General features: G+C 33.6%; 1 protein-coding gene across 2 annotated transcripts in view; it reads left to right on the top strand.

Moving 5' to 3' along the window:
* LOC102804110 (formin-binding protein 1-like) overlaps nucleotides 1-11317 on the top strand; it is a 56313-nt gene extending 44996 nt beyond the window's left edge. For both annotated transcript variants that reach the window (XM_085492055.1, XM_085492054.1), the window contains 5 exons: nucleotides 2411-2520; nucleotides 4544-4676; nucleotides 5289-5479; nucleotides 5870-6030; nucleotides 6336-11317. In XM_085492055.1, the coding sequence (XP_085348181.1) occupies nucleotides 2411-2520; nucleotides 4544-4676; nucleotides 5289-5479; nucleotides 5870-6030; nucleotides 6336-6478 (738 nt within the window). In that variant the 3' untranslated portion in view covers nucleotides 6479-11317. The remainder of the gene's footprint in view (nucleotides 1-2410; nucleotides 2521-4543; nucleotides 4677-5288; nucleotides 5480-5869; nucleotides 6031-6335) is intronic.
* Nucleotides 11318-19794: the final 8477 nt, after the last annotated feature.

Genomic DNA, 19794 nt, shown 5'->3' with positions numbered 1-19794 from the left:
TTTCACTAGTTCTAGGGAGTCACAGCTACTTTCACTGGGGTCCTAGGGAGTCCTAGCTACTTGCACTGGAGTCCTAGGGATTCACAGCTTTTCCATTGGAGTCCTATGGAGTCGCATATACTTTCACTGGAGTCCTAGGGAGTCACAGCTACTTTCACTAGTTCTAGGGAGTCACAGCTACTTTCACTGGGGTCCTAGGGAGTCCTAGCTACTTGCACTGGAGTCCTAGGGATTCACAGCTTTTCCATTGGAGTCTTAGGGAGTCACATATACTTTCACTGGAGTCCTAGGGAGTCACAGCTACTTTCACTAGTTCTAGGGAGTCGCAGCTACTTTCACTGGGGTCCTAGGGAGTCCTAGCTACTTGCACTGGAGTCCTAGGGATTCACAGCTTTTCCATTGGAGTCCTAGGGAGTCGCATATACTTTCACTGGAGTCCTAGGGAGTCACAGCTACTTTCACTAGTTCTAGGGATTCACTGCTACTTCCACTGGAGTCCTAGGAATTCACTGCTACTTCCACTGGAGTCCTAGGGAGTCACATACTTTCACTGGAGTCCTAGGGAGTCATAGCTACTTTCACTGGGGTCTTAGGAAGTTGTAGCTACTTCAACTAGAGTTCTAGGGATTCACAGCTACTTCCACTAGAGTCCTAGGGAGTCACATATACTTTCACTGGATTCCTAGGGAGTCACAAATACTTTTACTGGAGTCCTGAGGAGTTCTAGCTACTTTCACTGGAGTCCTAGAGAGTCAAGGCTACTTTCACTGGAGTCCTAGGGAGTCATAGCTACTTTCACTGGAGTCCTAGAGAGTCAAGGCTACTTTCACTAGAGTCCTAGGGAGTTGTAGTAACTTTTGCTCTGTTCCTAAGGAGTCATCATAAACTAATGTCAAACTATCAAACATTACAAAATTTAATAGCAATTAAAATAACATTTTTAACAGTGCATGTGCTTATTATATAGCCAAGAGATTATTTTAAATTTCTACTTTGCAATGTTTATTTTTTGCACCAAAACCTATATGGATATTAGAAACTCTTTGGAGGTGCTAGCAGAATCGGGGGAATAATATTACACATAGTCAAAATAAAAAAACAAACAAATTATAGCTAATTTATCATGGGGGATAGCGCAAAACTAAGTGAAGGAAAAAAAAATTTTTTATGCCATCCGTGCACTCAGAATTTCTAATGCCCCCCCTCCCCTTTATGGAGAATTTGATTGATCATTTCAACTAGGCTTTAACACTGCTGTAACCATTAAAATAACCCCTTATATTATTGTGTTAGAATATATTTGAGTTGTCCTGATATTCATGTGTGTTTATATTGTTAGTAGTTTTAGTTTTAAAAGCTGTGTAGCTGTAACGCTTCATCTGATCTGTCTTACAGCAATCTTGTACTCTTGTGTGTTGGTGTGGGGTAAGTGTTGCCAGGATTTCAATAGTAGATTCTAGCAACTAATCCTACACGCAAAACATTCAACTCTTTCCACACATATTGTTGCATTCTAGATGACTTATGTACAATTCATAGTCTCCAATAAATCTTGGTCAAATTTGAATGAAATTTATTTCTTTTGTGTCTTTGTTCAAATTCCATGTTCATGTACACCATGGTTTCTCACTAACTCGACTATTGGATGAAATGTGCTTTGTTTAATTACAAATATCTGTAGTTAAAAAAAATAAACATTATTTTAACATAAGTGACATAATATTTACATATTTTGTTGTAAAATGTGTTTTTACAACTATGAGTTATACAGTGTTTTTATGTTTTGGCATGGTTAGTTTCTGTGAATGTTACTGATTAGCATATTCAAATCGTTTGAATGTTTAATTTCTTACTTAATACCGGTATAAAGTCATCAATATTGTACAATTGTCAGCCAGTATGCAACATTCTATGTCATGAAAAAAGTTGTATCTCTTTGCTTGCTTGCTATTTTTGCTGCTATATCATTAACTCATTGAACTGTGCATATGTAATTAGCTCATTTGCATACTGATATCTGACGTTGCCTGTGCAATCTACCGTGTAAGGATATATGTTTTCTCTGACTGATGGAAACCAAGTTTGTTTTGTCTTTGAGCATGTGAATGTTTTGCTGACCCGTAAAAAGTTCTAACTTGGTATAGTTTCCTGATAAAGAAGGCAGTATGAATACGGAGCATACTGACCAATGCTTAAAGTCACTTGTACACATGTTCTTTAGAGACTGCACACATACAACACCCTAGGTTGGTAGGCAGTAACATCCAGACACCCCAGGTTAATCTGAATTGTTACCAGACAAATGAAATACATATGCACCATTAGTATTTTCTGACTGAACCCCCTCCACTATAAATAGATATACCCATTACTTTCATTTCTTGAAAATAATTTGCGAGTTTTTTTTCAGGATGAAAAACCTGAAGATTACAGTGATCTTCCTCCAAACCAACGACGAAAGAAATTACAACAAAAAGTTGATGAGTTTGCAGAGAAAGAAGCACAAGAATTGAAAACTAGGTAAGTACTGTCATGACCAGTGTCAATGACTCCTGTCACTCTCATATAAAATCACAAGAATTGAAAACTAGGTAAGTACTGACATGACCAGTGTCAATGACTCCTGTCACTCTCATATAAAATCACAAGAATTGAAAACTAGGTAAGTACTGACATGACCAGTGTCAATGACTCCTGTCACTCTCATATAAAATCACAAGAATTGAAAACTAGGTAAGTACTGTCATGACCAGTGTCAATGACTCCTGTCACTCTCATATAAAATCACAAGAATTGAAAACTAGGTAAGTACTGTCATGACCAGTGTCAATGACTCCTGTCACTCTCATATAAAATCACAAGAATTGAAAACTAGGTAAGTACTGTCATGACCAGTGTCAATGACTCCTGTCACTCTCATATAAAATCACAAGAATTGAAAACTAGGTAAGTACTGTCATGACCAGTGTCAATGACTCCTGTCACTCTCATATAAAATCACAAGAATTGAAAACTAGGTAAGTACTGTCATGACCAGTGTCAATGACTCCTGTCACTCTCATATAAAATCACAAGAATTGAAAACTAGGTAAGTACTGTCATGACCAGTGTCAATGACTCCTGTCACTCTCATATAAAATCACAAGAATTGAAAACTAGGTAAGTACTGTCATGACCAGTGTCAATGACTCCTGTCACTCTCATATAAAATCACAAGAATTGAAAACTAGGTAAGTACTGACATGACCAGTGTCAATGACTTCTGTCACTCTCATATAAAATCACAAGAATTGAAAACTAGGTAAGTACTGACATGACCAGTGTCAATGACTCCTGTCACTCTCATATAAAATCACAAGAATTGAAAACTAGGTAAGTACTGTCATGACCAGTGTCAATGACTCCTGTCACTCTCATATAAAATCACAAGAATTGAAAACTAGGTAAGTACTGACATGACCAGTGTCAATGACTCCTGTCACTCTCATATAAAATCACAAGAATTGAAAACTAGGTAAGTACTGTCATGACCAGTGTCAATGACTTCTGTCACTCTCATATAAAATTACAAGAATTGAAAACTAGGTAAGTACTGACATGACCAGTGTCAATGACTCCTGTCACTCTCATATAAAATCACAAGAATTGAAAACTAGGTAAGTACTGACATGACCAGTGTCCATGACTCCTGTCACTCTCATATAAAATCATGTGAGGTTTGAGGCGGAAATAGTGAAGGTGCTATCTAACAAAGAAAAAAACTGTTTGATGAGTGTGCAATAAATATTTACACAATGGATGTGAATTCCATATTTAAAAAGATTATGGAGAATAATATAGCTTTAGCAAAATACTTAAAGAGCACAATTTTTTAAAACCACAGAAAGTAATTAATTTATTTTTTCTTTTATTTTACTAACATTTTATTTTTATCTCTTATGTATTGTATGTTTTTTTATTTTCTTTGTATTTATGATCCTTACCATACAAAAACCTTCTGAAGGTTTTTAGTAGTGTAATAAAGTTATTATTATCTAAAATTAGCAAGAAGTAGAAGAAGATCTTAAAAAGCATATCATAGTATAAAGATGAATATTCTGAAAAAAAAATAATATGACAGCAATTAAGTTTGTGGGGAGGCAAAGCAGTCTTCTTGTGAAGTAAATCTAAGACTGTGAGGAGCACTGGGCATCTTTCAAACCAATGTCTTGATCACTCATTAGTGATATGTACAGTACATTAATAAATAAACTCATATGCAATTGTAAACCTTTAATTTCCTGTCTGGAATTTCTGCTTGATGACTTAATTAATTAAAAAATTATTGATTGAAATATCAATAAAAGGATATTATAGACTGTTGGTGGTCAGTGGCCTTTTAAGGACTGTGATCAACATTAATCGCTATTAACATATATTTTAATAATGAATATTTTAATTTAATAACCATATTTTCTGTGCGTGCTGTTTATGTGGAGTTTATTTACAACAGTGGAATGTACATTGTGCAGTTGTAACAGATCATTTCATTTTATGTTTACAGAGATGCATTGAATAAAATGAAAGAAGTTTATACAAAGACGCCGGCGTTGGGAGATCCTAACAGTGTAGATGCACAATTAGCCGAAAATGGCAAGAAGCTCGACATTGTACGGACAGAATTACAAAAATACCAAGTAAGTTAGAACTGTCATGAAAAATAATTTCAAACATGTAATACTGAAATTGTAGATGATACATTATGACTTTAATAACTATTTATTACACATCATTGCTTACGCAATAAAGTGATATATGGTTTCAAAAATTGTAAAATACTTTACCCAGTATTTTAGCTGAAACTAACTGACAAGATATCCCTGCTTTTTTTGTATTGAGTTTATTTTCACTGATTTTTGACAAGTTGAATGTAAAGAAAAAGGTATACATGTATTTATTGGATTTATTTTCACTGAATCATTCCTTCATCCAGAATATCAAAAATAACTTTCAAGTGAAAATAAAATACTTTACATTATATTGAGTATTTTGTGCTAGTGTGTTGCTACTTTTTTTATAATACTGGCATTCATATATGTGAATCTTGATAACGAAGAATTCTTGTTATTATTTTAGAGGGTAACTTCACTTATTTTGTCTGAAAGTGTACGGGGGGCATGTTGATAATGTATGAATGTACTCCTTAATTCTTATGCACATTTGTGATGATAGTCCTACTGAAATCACATGTAACATTGCTTCATAGCTCTCAATGTCTGTAGAATAATTGTGATGTTTAATTATTGTAGATGTACCTCGGTGATGTAGATGGTAAAACTAGTACGCCACAGGGAACGCCAAAACAGAATAGACTCTCAAATATGGAGACCAATGCCAACAGCAGTTCTTTGACGTCACCAGCCAGTACAATAGCCTCTACAGCCTCACCAAGGTCGAGTATAACATCATCGCATTACGCCACCAGTACGGCACCTACAAGGTGAGTATTTGTATAAATCAACAGGTTGTATTGTATTGTTCTCTCTCAACTTGATTGATGCAGTTTATTTAGTTATTTCATGGCTTTCAATAATAACTTTATTACACAACTAAATCATCTGAGAAAAATAAACAAGTGTAATAAAAACAAACAATAAAACTAAAGAAATATCAAAATAAAAACTTCACTATTTTCGCAACATTTAATCAGGGGATTTATAGATAGTATCTTTAAGGTATAGTGAAAGGGCTTTTGCATTTTTCATTACCTCAAGAAAAATATCATCTGGTCAATTAGACTTGAGATCACAATCTTCAAAAAGTCTTTCAATGTTTCAGTATTTGAGTAGCATTATAAATCCACTAATAATTATTTGTATATTGTATACAGTCCAGATACGGGTATAGCTGATGTCAGTGTTAATACCAGTACTTCATCTTACCCACCTGGTGAGTTTGACAGCGATGATGACACTTCTGGCACATATACACAACAAACTGCAGCGTTAGACCCTGTTATATGCAGATGTAAAGCCTTATATGCTTTTGAAGGTAAGTACCAATTTATCAGTTGAATGCATGCTCATAGTAGGTTGTTTTGCCATTTGGTAGTCAAAGGAATACACGCTATATTTGTTTGTTACATATTTGTTTGACAGACATAGACTGTCAGACCTTGTTCTGCAGCAGTTGAAAGCATACACACTAATGGTTAAATGGTTACAGTGCATCAAAATAATGTTAGACACTCTTAAAAATAAAATTATTCAGTAAAAGCATTTTTATGTTGATTAGTCAACAAATGACATACAGTGCCATGCTATATTTAATAACTTTGCGTGTTTGTTGCATTTCAGCTCAAAGTGAAGGTGCAATACCGATGGAAGAGAACGAGATACTAGATGTGATAGAGAAAGATGGGGGTGACGGTTGGACTAAAATACGCAAAGGTGGCGTGGAAGAAGGCTATGTACCAACTAGTTACATAGAATGTTTCTGAACATTGTTCCTCCACTTTAACACATTTTTTAGTTAATAGACCGAAACTAGAACACTCACCCAGGATCAGGTCAAGTCGTGCCGAACTCGTCAAGCAGTTGACATTTCGTGAGTCAGTGAATTTCATGAATTTTTGTCTCAGCGAATATTTCACTGCGATACTCTAGACGAAGAAGTCGGAATGACATTATGAAAATTTCATCGATGTTAATAATGCCTCTAAATATTAAATATTATTTGCAAAATCATGTTAATATTTTTCATAAAATCTGTAGAGGGCGCTATTACTGCAAATGTTGCTATTATGAATGAGAATGTCTGGCCAATGTTTGCTGTAATATGATACACAGGAATTTTGTTTATTTCCTGTTTCTTAAATTAACTACCTAACCGTATTTTTCATACTGGTCAGTCCCTGTGTTTTTTCACTATATTGAAAACTGCAATGCATGCCTCCTTGTTTTGGAAAAAAATGCTGTTTCTGATATACACTATCAAATTTACCATATTTGCAGTCAATTTTGTGATATTAACCTTTTTTTTAAAAATCCGACTGACGTTTGATTTATCAGTCTTGTACTTAATATCTGTAATTTGAATTCCATCCCAACCCGCTCCATTCCATCTCATCTCATCCCATCTCATCCCATCTCATCCCATCTCATCTCATCCCATCTCATCCCATCCCACCCAACACCACCCAACCGTCTAAAGATATGTCTAGAAATGCTGTATCAATTTTTTTTTATATCAGCATTTGCATTTTTATTTATACTTAAGCTCCCTGACTTTGAGTCATGTTTTACAAAAAAAATGTGCCTCATAATTTATTTCATCTTTAAAAACAAATTATCAAAACCTATTCTCGGAGCAGGCATTTTCCCAGCCTTAGAAAACGGTACTTAGGGATAGTTGTCGAGACTTCACTGAACAGTGTAACAAGATTACCCCTACATGTGTAACATGTGTAAATTTGGTTGCTCAGAATTACCTCAAAGTTTAGTTTATGTTGTTTTCTTAATTTTAGCCGTTTTCACCGGCTCTTCGACCAGCGTCTCACAGCAGCTTGTACAGAGCTGATAGAAATACATGGTATAGTGATGCGTGTGAGTGTCTTAGCCACACAGAACAATCTGTGACATAGATCCGCCCCAAGAATAAGCAATGGACAAACACTCATACCGACATGAATAACCTACTTTTTAACTTTTAATGAGGACACTAAATGGCAACATTTGATTTGATTTGATGCTGGTTTGTATATTTAAAGAAAGGCACACATTCCAAATAAGGCTATGCTAATTAGCATAAATACATATATGGCAAAGAAGTCTCATTTACATCCAAATAAGTTCATTATTCATAACTGTCTGGTAGAAATGTTTAAAAAAAAAGTAAATTAGTCAGGTGTCACTTCCTGCTTCAATTATGTAAATTGTTAATTTAAGTATTTTAGTTGGGAATGTTATAATGTTGATGATGTTTGGTGTTTTAACCAGATAAAAAAGCTATAAATTCAAGTGATTTTTAGGGGATTTAGATTATGTCTGTAATATAATAAAGTTTCATAAACCTTGTAGTTAATAGAAATCAAAGATTATGCTGATATATTGATAATAATTGTGTGCTGTATAAACTGATTTATTTTGAAACTAATATTAAAATGTCAAAATAAAGCATTACCATCCCCTTTCCCAATAGACTTACTTCTATAAAAACCAGACTTCTCTGTAAACTGACAAACCTTCTCAGAGCCTTTCCTATCTCGAGACACGTTTTCTTGTACTGTAAAAGGATAAATTACATTTGTATTCACTGGGTTTTAATTTTGCTTATTTCGCTGACTGCTAAATGCGCTAAATTAAAACCCAGTGAATATGTAAAATTGAGCATAGAACATATTATCTAAATGATAAAACCGTGAATATGCCTGAAATAGTAAATCAGTGAAATTTAAACCCAGTGAAAATTAGTCATTTTACAGTATGTGTATGTGAAGTTCATGCCTGATGTCACCATAACTTTCACTTTCACTATAACCCACCACCCCCACACACACCCTCTCCACCTCACAACCAGGTTGAATTAAGACAGGTTCATCCTGCTGAAGAAAAATATGCCAAATTAACAACCTATACCTTTATTTTACTTGTAATTTATTTTCGCTTTATTTGTTTATGAGTGGCCTGCAAAATATAAAAAAACAAGTTTTCCCATTGTTTGATTTTGCCGAGAAGCGAAGGTAATTTTCAAGAAAATAAATGCAGTCTTCATATCATATTTGACCCATTAGAATCACACTCACTTATATAATATGGTATTAATTAATCACTGAGTTTTATTTTCGCTATTTACTGAAATTCGCTAAATACAATCCATGTGAACATGTCACTTGCTGTTTTACACCGAAAAAATTGTAAATATAAACCCAGTGAATTTGCTGAAAAAGTCAAAATAAGGAAATACCAGTGATATATTTTTACAATAATATGTTGACTGCGCATTTGCTCTGATTACCTTAAGCACACATGGATGTTTTGAAAACACACTTAACCAGTTTGGCAGTGCTTTTCCTATACTGTAATTTGTCAAATGCCAGTAGTGTATTTTTTTTTCGACTATTACTGTTAACCTTTTTACCACCACACTTTCTCGTCCAAATTTGTCTGCACTTTTTTTTTTTAATATATTCTTCAATATTTCTGGAAATGAACCCTAATTTTGAAGCCAACAAACAAAATTTAAGTCGATTGTCAGTTTGACTTAAAAATTTGAATATTTTTGTCCTAACCTTCTGAAGGAAAGGGCAGACTATAAACAGGACTATCTTGTGAATTTGTGAGATGAAAATGGGAACTGGTGGTAAAAAGGCTTATCTTTATATCTCTTGGTTTATATTTATATCAACAAGACTATTGGTTTTCATTTGAACCCTGACCTGACCTGACCTGACCTGACCTGACCTGAATGATATGACTGCTCCTTCATTTTCAACTTTTTGTCGTCTTTATTATACGGTCAAGGGTCAAGTAATATCACATTGACCAATAATTGCAAATATTTTGAGTAAAGTGTAAATTTATTTTATTATTACAAATTTAAATAATAATTATTGTATATTAAGTGTTATACACAAATGTCCATACTCTTCTATAACTGCCAAAATATCAGTCATTTCTTTTCTTATTTTCGTTTTTGTCATCAAAAATACATTCGTCCAGTAACTTAGGATCATCTCTAGACACAATGTTCAATGGAAATTACTAAGTGAAGTTAAATATCAGTTTTAAATCTGCATCTTCAGTCGAGTTTTTTCTTCTGGAAATTTATGAATCATGAATTGTAGCAAAATCATTCAGCCATCTTGGAATTTGGTCTGTTCTGTAATGCTATTTAGTATTTAGTTGCTGGTTTTCCAGTACTACAGTTGACCTTGATGTCCATGCATGCATGTACTGCGCTTCGCTGAGATGAAGTCACCGTTGTGTTTGTGATGATTATCACAACACCATTAGAAAATATTCAAAGATGGCAAACTTGCTTGCTTTGATATCGTTATAAATATAACTGCATCCTGTGTGCGTTGTTTATGGGAAGTCATTGTAAAAATGTTTTGTATACTTTCAGTGAGCTCTTATGATTCCTGTATATATAGCCAGAGTCGTGGGTAATATGTTAGGACATTGACAGGTACAAGGATTTCAGCTTTTTGGTGGTAGTTGTACATAGTGCCAAAGATGCAGTAAGAGGCTGTATAATTAGTTATGCCTACTTGGCGTAATAACCGAATAGCTGTGGAAGACCACGTCATTATTAGTATACGTCATATGTACAACTTTACTAGATTAGACTCGGCTTTAATCACATTGCTACTTGCAGACAATTCATCAAATTTACTAGTAGACTAGTTTTCATCATATAAATATCATGTAGTGTCGTTATAGTTGTATACATTATCAACAAAATCTGTCTATTATTAAAATAAAAAATCAGCGAGTCCATTGTACACTTTGATTTTGGAGTATAGATGGGTGTGCATTATAGCAAACATGTGGAATGTACGGTAGCTGTAATTCTGTTTGTGTAGAAAACACCTGTACAATATGAATTAAAAGTTTTCAAAATTACAGTAACCAATTTTGGTTTTACAACATGCTATGAATCTAGCATCATAAATTATTCTAGCTCTCTAGTGACGGAGCTCTTCTGTGAAGTTAAAATAATGTATAAGAGTTTAGGCAATGGCATTACAATCAACTTTAATAGTTTCATCTTTTAGATTATAGTAAAATCTAAAAACAAACATAATTATCATTGACAGACAACTGCACTTTCTTTCATAATGAACATTTTTGTCACAGGAGCAAAATTACTAGGAGAGTTGTATAGGCTTTTATTGCATGAGAGACAACATGTTTTAAAATTTGTGTGTTCTGCGAACATTTACCAAGAACATTTTCATTTGGATCTTTAAATTCACAGCGACTATCACAAAATTTTATTCCAACAAATTCCATCAAATCATGACAAATAATGTTGATGAAAATTAAAAACTGTTATCATATATCATTTTTATATAAACATTGCTACTTACATCGTTTGTCAATAATTTGGTTGCCACCCCATCCATGTGTCATCAAACTCTAACTAAACTTATTGTTACATAATATTGTATTTTTTTTTCCATAAAAAGAGTGCTGTTTATATCAGTGAATTTTGCCCATAGTGCATTTTTTTTTTTTTTATGCGTTGTAAAATTTAATTTGTACTAATTTTTACTTGTCACATTATTGGATCTCTTCCAAGATAATAGCAAAGAAATAAATATAAAGAAACGTAATATTTGCTTGTCTGTGGTTTCTTACTGTCATCGCCATTTTGTTTCGAACATCAAAACAGCAACATTGCTAGCTAAGTTGTTGACTGGTTTGTCACGAAGTCTTAACATTGTTATTCGATTAGAGGTGTTTAGTTCAGACCACTTTTACAAGGATGTGCCGTTCAGGTGAATGCGGTCAGTACATCAGTTCATACGTACATTTTGTTTGAATAACTTTTCCATTTATTATTTAGAAATTTATATGATTGAATGAAATTCAGCAACTTACCTGGCAATGTTGCTGTTTTGGTGTTTGATATGGAGGTGACAGTAACTGGTATTGGTTTTAGTTTCTATGTCTGTAAGGGTTTGTGTCAAGAACATATAATGTAAGAAGAAATTACTCGGAACTTCAGCAGTCAGTACATGTATTACAATCTTTATTCCGTAATGTCTTCAATGTTGTCCCACTGAACTTGTACAGCATATCACAATGCATGAAATGTGGATGGATGGCTGAAGCTTTTTGTACATTGTCTGACAAAATACAAATACGGATTTGCGCCCAGATGTCTACATAATTTGTTCTTCACAACGTTGACTTTAATTTTTGTCAAGACCAACATGTACAAAAGATGGCAGCAAACAAGATCATTTAAAAATTGGAACGCATCTAGGAAGTCATTAGTGCAATTCATGGCCAGATGAAAACTCTAATTCATTGCTTGCTAGTGAGAGAACACATTGGGTTGTGAAAAAATCAGTTTATCAACACAAGTGGCGTGATGACCATTGCCTTTTAAAATGTTTGACCATAGATCCACACCTATCGTTTCTGTAAACAAATTCACTACTAATGGAGCAGATACAGTATGTTTTGCTATAACCAGTGTATTTTAAACAAGTCTTTAATCTCATTCTTCTTAAAATAGTGATAGATAAAAGCCTATTTATAATTTATTTTTTCCTGGAAACAGACACTTGGATAACCTCATTACAGTATTGCCTTTATCTCTAATACAGTTTTGATATGAGTGGAATATGGTAATATTGAAGCCTACTTAAAAATGTGAATTCCTGTAATTTATCCCAAATTCAATATTTGTTTAACTATCGGTAACAGGATGTTGCAGATTTAAAAGATGGCATCCAGTTTCACAATCAGTTTCGAGTCTGAATGCACTGTAAATAAAACATACTCGAGGAAGTATGTATACATGAATCATTGCCACTCTAAACAGTTCAGACAGAATTCAAATTTTGCAATACTAAGCATAGGATTGGGTATTGCAATGCATTATGGGAGAAAACTAAATTTTGAAATTGTTTTAATATTAGTATTCATATCAATAATGTCTTTTTCATTCTAAACCACAGAGTTTCAAGATATGAAGAAATAATGTTACTATAGAAACCAGTGTAAAAATGCTGTTTTAAAACATTTTCCATGACATTTCAGACCCTTGGTAATTGAAGAATTGTCTGATCGCCCAATTGCATTACCCAATTTTAATGAAAGCATGAAGAAAATAAAATATAGTTTTTAATTTGACCCAGACCTCCTTAACCTTTCCACCACCAGAGTTTTCTCTTCAAAATGTGTTTGCACTTTTTTTCTTATATTCTTCAATATTTCCAGAAATGAACCCTAATTTTGGAGCCAACAGACAAAATTTGAGTTAATTTTCAGTTTTTACTCAAAAAATTTGGCCAACTGGTAGTGAAAAGGTTAAGATATTGTATGATTCAAAGAAAATCTTTCATTGACCGCTGTAATACAGGTTTTTGATTGTGTATTGGTCATGAGAAATCGTTATCCAACAGAATCCTGCAATTGAATTTAGGAGTACTTCCTTATAAAATAGTAAAGTGACCTTTAGTTGTTACAAAAAATGAAAAGCATGTTTGAATAAACACCATGACTTTCAGTTTCAGTACTTAAATATTTCAGGATTTGTTGTCACAACTGATCATTTTTCAGGTGATCACAATAATATGAAATTATAATCTTCTTTTACATTTTTTCCTCCCAGGAATACAACATGGGATTGCCGAAATCCAGAACGTTTAGCACAAATTGAGCAAACTTTTTTGTGTGGGGTCTGGTCAAACCCTGGGGCAGCCATGTTTGTTTTGTATTATTAGAGGACGTTTATTTGGAATCTGTGTTTCCTAATGTGGTAGGATGAAAATACACAGTGCAATACAAAATTACGGCACTCTGTAACTCTGTAGCGTTACGGTGACAGATAAATAATAATAGATGGGAATTCTACATAATTTAAAAGAAATAATTTCTACTGAACGACAATATTTTCATGTTATACCGGTAATCCGTGTTACCTCTGTTGTAACATAGTAATAATATAATGAAAATATTGTAAAACCATATATTTTCACTGGCATTTAATTTCACTATTTTGAGCAAGTTCACAAACTTTGTAAAAATTAACATTATAATGGCATTTAACAAATATTGCTTTGATTGAAAACTAAGAAAAAATAATTCACAAATGAAATACCAGTGTAGTCTTGGATCAAAATAAACTCTGATGCAAGCAATTTACATACTCCACCAGAGAGGGCAGTGTTCAATGAAAAAAATATAAACCAGGTAATTTGCTTTCTAAATCACAAAGATTAGTATTAGTACGTCTCAGGGTTGTAATGAATTACCAGGGCGACTCTTGTAAATCAATTATTATAATTAGTATGTGCATATTTAATCCATAATTAATTAGCTTTTAAAAGTGTTTCTTGAAATTTACCAGGCTCCAAATTGTTAAATTAATTAGCAAATTATGTATTCAAATAGACACGGATTTGAACACAGGATATATATATATATATATATATATATATGAAGCACCTACTACTTTCCATTTAATTTTGTTGATTTTCTACTCAACATTTATGATTTTCTATCAAATCTTACGACTTTCAACTAAACTTTTAAGACTTTCAAACCAAACCAACACACAGATTTTGCAATTTTTTTCCAACCAATGTTGTCATTTTTCCAGCCTAACGTTAACAAATTTCCATGCCATTTTTTATGAATTTCTAATGTTATTATTTGACTTTTCAACCAATTTTGTTGACATGTCAACTACTTTGTGAATAATTTTGTAAACTTTTTATCCTTATTAATGTCAACTTTACAACCTAGTTTTATGACTTTCCATGCAACTTTTCAAACATGTAGTCTTCTCAACAAACTTTCATGACTTTCCAAGAAATTTTGTTGACATTTCAACTCTACCCAATTTCAATCCAACTTTGCTTACTTTCCATCTAAATTTGTTAACATTCGATCCTACTTTTGTAGCTTTGTTGATTTTAAAACTGATTTTTTCGACCAGCTATATTGACTTTTCGAAAAGCTTTTACGACTTACAAAATTATTCTATCGATTTTATAGGCAACGTTGTCAGCTTTACCCTGACTTAAAAACACTTTGTTGGCACCTTTCATGACATAACCTTGTCCACTTATCAATCAGCTTCTCTTCAACCTCAGACGTTCTGGATCAGTGGTGCTTGATGTATCCGCTACATCAGTTGCATATTCTTATTCTGTATTTTGCACAGGAATTTTAAAAAAATGCAGAAATAAAACAAGGCATGTTATTGCAAAGTTATTTTTTATTACAAAATGCATTTAAGAAACAAATTGTACTGACTGTAGAATAACATAGTTGAACTCTGGTGACCTTGCCCTTTGTTATATAATATAATTCCCTTTATCATAGTTTGTTTCAATATAAATATGCATTGTCATAATTAATTTTGAATACAAACAAGTTTTGGGGTTGAACCAACAGTGGGGAATCAGTCTACCGAATGTCATTAAAGATGTAAACATCTTACAAAAACATTGGTGCCTTATTTGTTTAATTATTTTAAGGGACATAATTTCCAGCTTTATTCAAGGTAATTCTGATATTTTAGTATAAAAACAAATGCCCCATCTCAAAAAAAAAAGGGCTGCATTTAGACGTGAATAGATTCATAAAACATGCAAGATAACAGAAAATCTTAGCTGGCTTTTGTCCAAGTATTTTGTACAGGTGTCTGTCAAAAATTAATGATTCACTGAGACAAATATGAACTGCCTCATTGTGTGACTACTGTATTATATGAAAAGTAAAAAAAAAATCACCCTTTATGAATAGCTATTATGTTGCAAGCTCTGCTTTGTATGCAAATCAACTTAAATAGTTAGTTGGTGTCCAGTGGAGGGAGAAGTCAACAGTACTGTTGCCTCCTGAAAATCTACATCTTCAAACACTGCAATCTTTGAAGTGCGTTTTTAAACCTATATTATAAAAACTCTATCATTCTGTTCTACCTAATAGCTGAAACATATTCCTGTGAGTTTTCATTTGTCGAATGAACTGTTTGTCAAATACAAAATACATATATTTTAGAACAATTTTCTTTTTAAAATGTGGATGAAATGTTTTGCTTTTTATGTATTTTTTATGTATTGTTTTTGATTTGATAACTTTGAACTAAACAGATTTTCTATTAAATTCAGATCTTGATCAAAGTTTGGCACCCAGTTCATAAGAGTGCTTATATTGATTTTCTGACATCTTGTTTTCTGTAAAGATTTTATTGGTAGGTTTGCAAATGTGTATCAGACTGTGCAATCTTTCCATGAGTTGGTTTTGAAACCCAGTATGGGATTCTGAGATAAATTACAAGATAAATCATTTGCTTCATTGAACACGTACAACAATGCATATTTCCACTGACATCAGTGACCTTTGATGTGTATCACCAGTGATCAGTCAAGTAAAAACAGTCAAAATATTTTATCAGATTTTCTCAATTTTTGCATGATATTTTCATACAGGGCATCTGTTGTTCAAGCTCAGGGAAGACTTTATACTGATGAATAAGGTGACCAAGTTTGATAAAGTTTGGAATAGAATTAGTAAAGTTATTATGCACACAATAACAATTATTAACGACGACGACAACGACGACGACAACGCCGGACACAATTTTTCCCTGAATATACCTTTCCCTTCCATCTTTGATAGTACGGGCAAGGTAAAAATCATCACACTCATTGGCTGAATCTCTTAGGTACCAATAATTAGAATACTTAGCACCACTAATAACTGAAATATATCTATAATGGAGTTGCACAAATTCAATAGTAGCTTGCAATCATACCACATACCTACAATTCAATGGTAGGATCTGATCATACCACATACCCACAATTCAATAGTAGCTTACAATCATACCACATACCTACAATTCAATAGTAGGATCTGATCATACCACATACCCACAATTCAATAGTAGCTTACAATCATACCACATACATACAATTCAATAGTAATATCTGATCATACCACATACCCACAATTCAATGGTAGCTTACAATCATACCACATACCTACAATTCAATGGTAGGATCTGATCATACCACATACCCACAATTCAATAGTAGCTTGCAATCATACCACATACCTACAATTCAATGGTAGGATCTGATCATACCACATACCCACAATTCAATAGTAGCTTGCAATCATACCACATACCTACAATTCAATGGTAGGATCTGATCATACCACATACCCACAATTCAATAGTAGCTTGCAATCATACCACATACCTACAATTCAATGGTAGAATCTGATCATACCACATACCCACAATTCAATAGTAGCTTGCAATCATACCACATACCTACAATTCAATGGTAGCTTACAATCATACCACATACCTACAATTCAATGGTAGGATCTGATCATACCACATACCCACAATTCAATAGTAGCTTGCAATCATACCACATACCTACAATTCAATAGTAGCTTACAATCATACCACATACCTACAATTCAATGGTAGGATCTGATCATACCACATACCCACAATTCAATAGTAGCTTACAATCATACCACATACCCACAATTCGATAGTAGCTTACAATCATACCACATACCCACAATTCAATAGTAGCTTGCAATCATACCACATACCTACAATTCAATGGTAGGATCTGATCATACCACATACCCACAATTCAATAGTAGCTTACAATCATACCACATACCCACAATTCAATAGTAGCTTGCAATCATACCACATACCTACAATTCAATGGTAGGATCTGATCATACCACATACCCACAATTCAATAGTAGCTTACAATCATACCACATACCCACAATTCAATAGTAGCTTACAATCATACCACATACCTACAATTCAATGGTAGGATCTGATCATACCACACACCCACAATTCAATAGTAGGTTGCAATTATACCACATACCTACAATTCAATGGTAGGATCTGATCATACCACATACCCACAATTCAATAGTAGCTTACAATCATACCACATACCTACAATTCAATGGTAGGATCTGATCATACCACATACCCACAATTCAATAGTAGCTTGCAATCATACCACATACCTACAATTCAATGGTAGGATCTGATCATACCACATACCCACAATTCAATAGTAGCTTGCAATCATACCACATACCTACAATTCAATGGTAGGATCTGATCATACCACATACCCACAATTCAATAGTAGCTTGCAATCATACCACATACCTACAATTCAATGGTAGGATCTGATCATACCACATACCCACAATTCAATAGTAGCTTGCAATCATACCACATACCCACAATTCAATGGTAGGATCTGATCATACCACATACCCACAATTCAATAGTAGCTTGCAATCATACCACATACCTACAATTCAATGGTAGGATCTGATCATACCACATACCCACAATTCAATAGTAGCTTACAATCATACCACATATCCATACCACATACCTACATAACCAGTACAAATTTGAAAGAGATGCTTTGTTTGAAAACGTAAACTTATCCGGTAATCTGAAAGCACTTCTCAATAACAAAAATTCTGAAACTGTCCAAGCAATTGCCAAGTTTATCAGCGACTGTTTTAATAAAAGAGAGAATTTCATGAAAAGCAATTTACCAGCTGCCTCAAAATAACATCAAAAAAATATTTATATAATAATATTTTCACAGTATTACCGTAAAATCTGTATTAGAAGCCGCATCCCTAATAGAAGTCGCACCCATTCTTTTTAAACAATTGAGAACCAAAAAATCATCATTTCTCATATGTGTAGATGCTCTAATAGAAGCCGCACCCCCTCTATTGGATTGTACCATTTTAATAGAAGCCGCGGTTTCTAATACAGATTTTACAGTACTATTTATTTCTTTTTTTTTATTATTATTACTTATGTATTTTATTGTTCCTTATATCCTTATTGTATTCTAATCTAGATCCCAGAAGGGATACGATATCAATAAAGGTTGTTATTATACCTACAATTCAATGGTAGGATCTGATCATACCACATACCCACAATTCAATAGTAGCTTGCAATCATACCACATACCCACAATTCAATGGTAGGATCTGATCATACCACATACCCACAATTCAATAGTAGCTTACAATCATACCACATACCTACAATTCAATGGTAGGATCTGATCATACCACATACCCACAATTCAATAGTAGCTTGTAATCATACCACATACCTACAATTCAATAGTAGCTTACAATCATACCACATACCTACAATTCAATGGTAGGATCTGATCATACCACATACCCACAATTCAATAGTAGCTTGCAATCATACCACATACCTACAATTCAATGGTAGGATCTGATCATACCACATACCCACAATTCAATAGTAGCTTACAATCATACCACATACCTACAATTCAATGGTAGGATCTGATCATACCACATACCCACAATTCAATAGTAGCTTGTAATCATACCACATACCTACAATTCAATAGTAGCTTACAATCATACCACATACCCACAATTCAATAGTAGCTTACAATCATACCACATACCCACAATTCAATAGTAGCTTGCAATCATACCACATACCTACAATTCAATGGTAGGATCTGATCATACCACATACCCACAATTCAATGGTAGGATCTGATCATACCACATACCCACAATTCAATAGTAGCTTACAATCATACCACGTACCCACAATTCAATAGTAGCTTGCAATCATACCACATACCTACAATTCAATGGTAGGATCTGATCATACCACATACCCACAATTCAATAGTAGCTTACAATCATACCACATACCCACAATTCAATAGTAGCTTACAATCATACCACATACCTACAATTCAATGGTAGGATCTGATCATACCACACACCCACAATTCAATAGTAAGTTGCAATTATACCACATACCTACAATTCAATGGTAGGATCTGATCATACCACATACCCACAATTCAATAGTAGCTTACAATCATACCACATACCTACAATTCAATGGTAGGATCTGATCATACCACATACCCACAATTCAATAGTAGCTTGCAATCATACCACATACCTACAATTCAATGGTAGGATCTGATCATACCACATACCCACAATTCAATAGTAGCTTGCAATC

Source organism: Saccoglossus kowalevskii, chromosome 17, assembly GCF_978046115.1.
Source record: "Saccoglossus kowalevskii chromosome 17, keSacKowa6.1, whole genome shotgun sequence".
NCBI lineage: Eukaryota > Metazoa > Hemichordata > Enteropneusta > Harrimaniidae > Saccoglossus > Saccoglossus kowalevskii.
The sequence above is the reverse complement of the archived record's forward strand: the minus strand, read 5'-3'. Positions and strand labels throughout refer to the sequence as shown.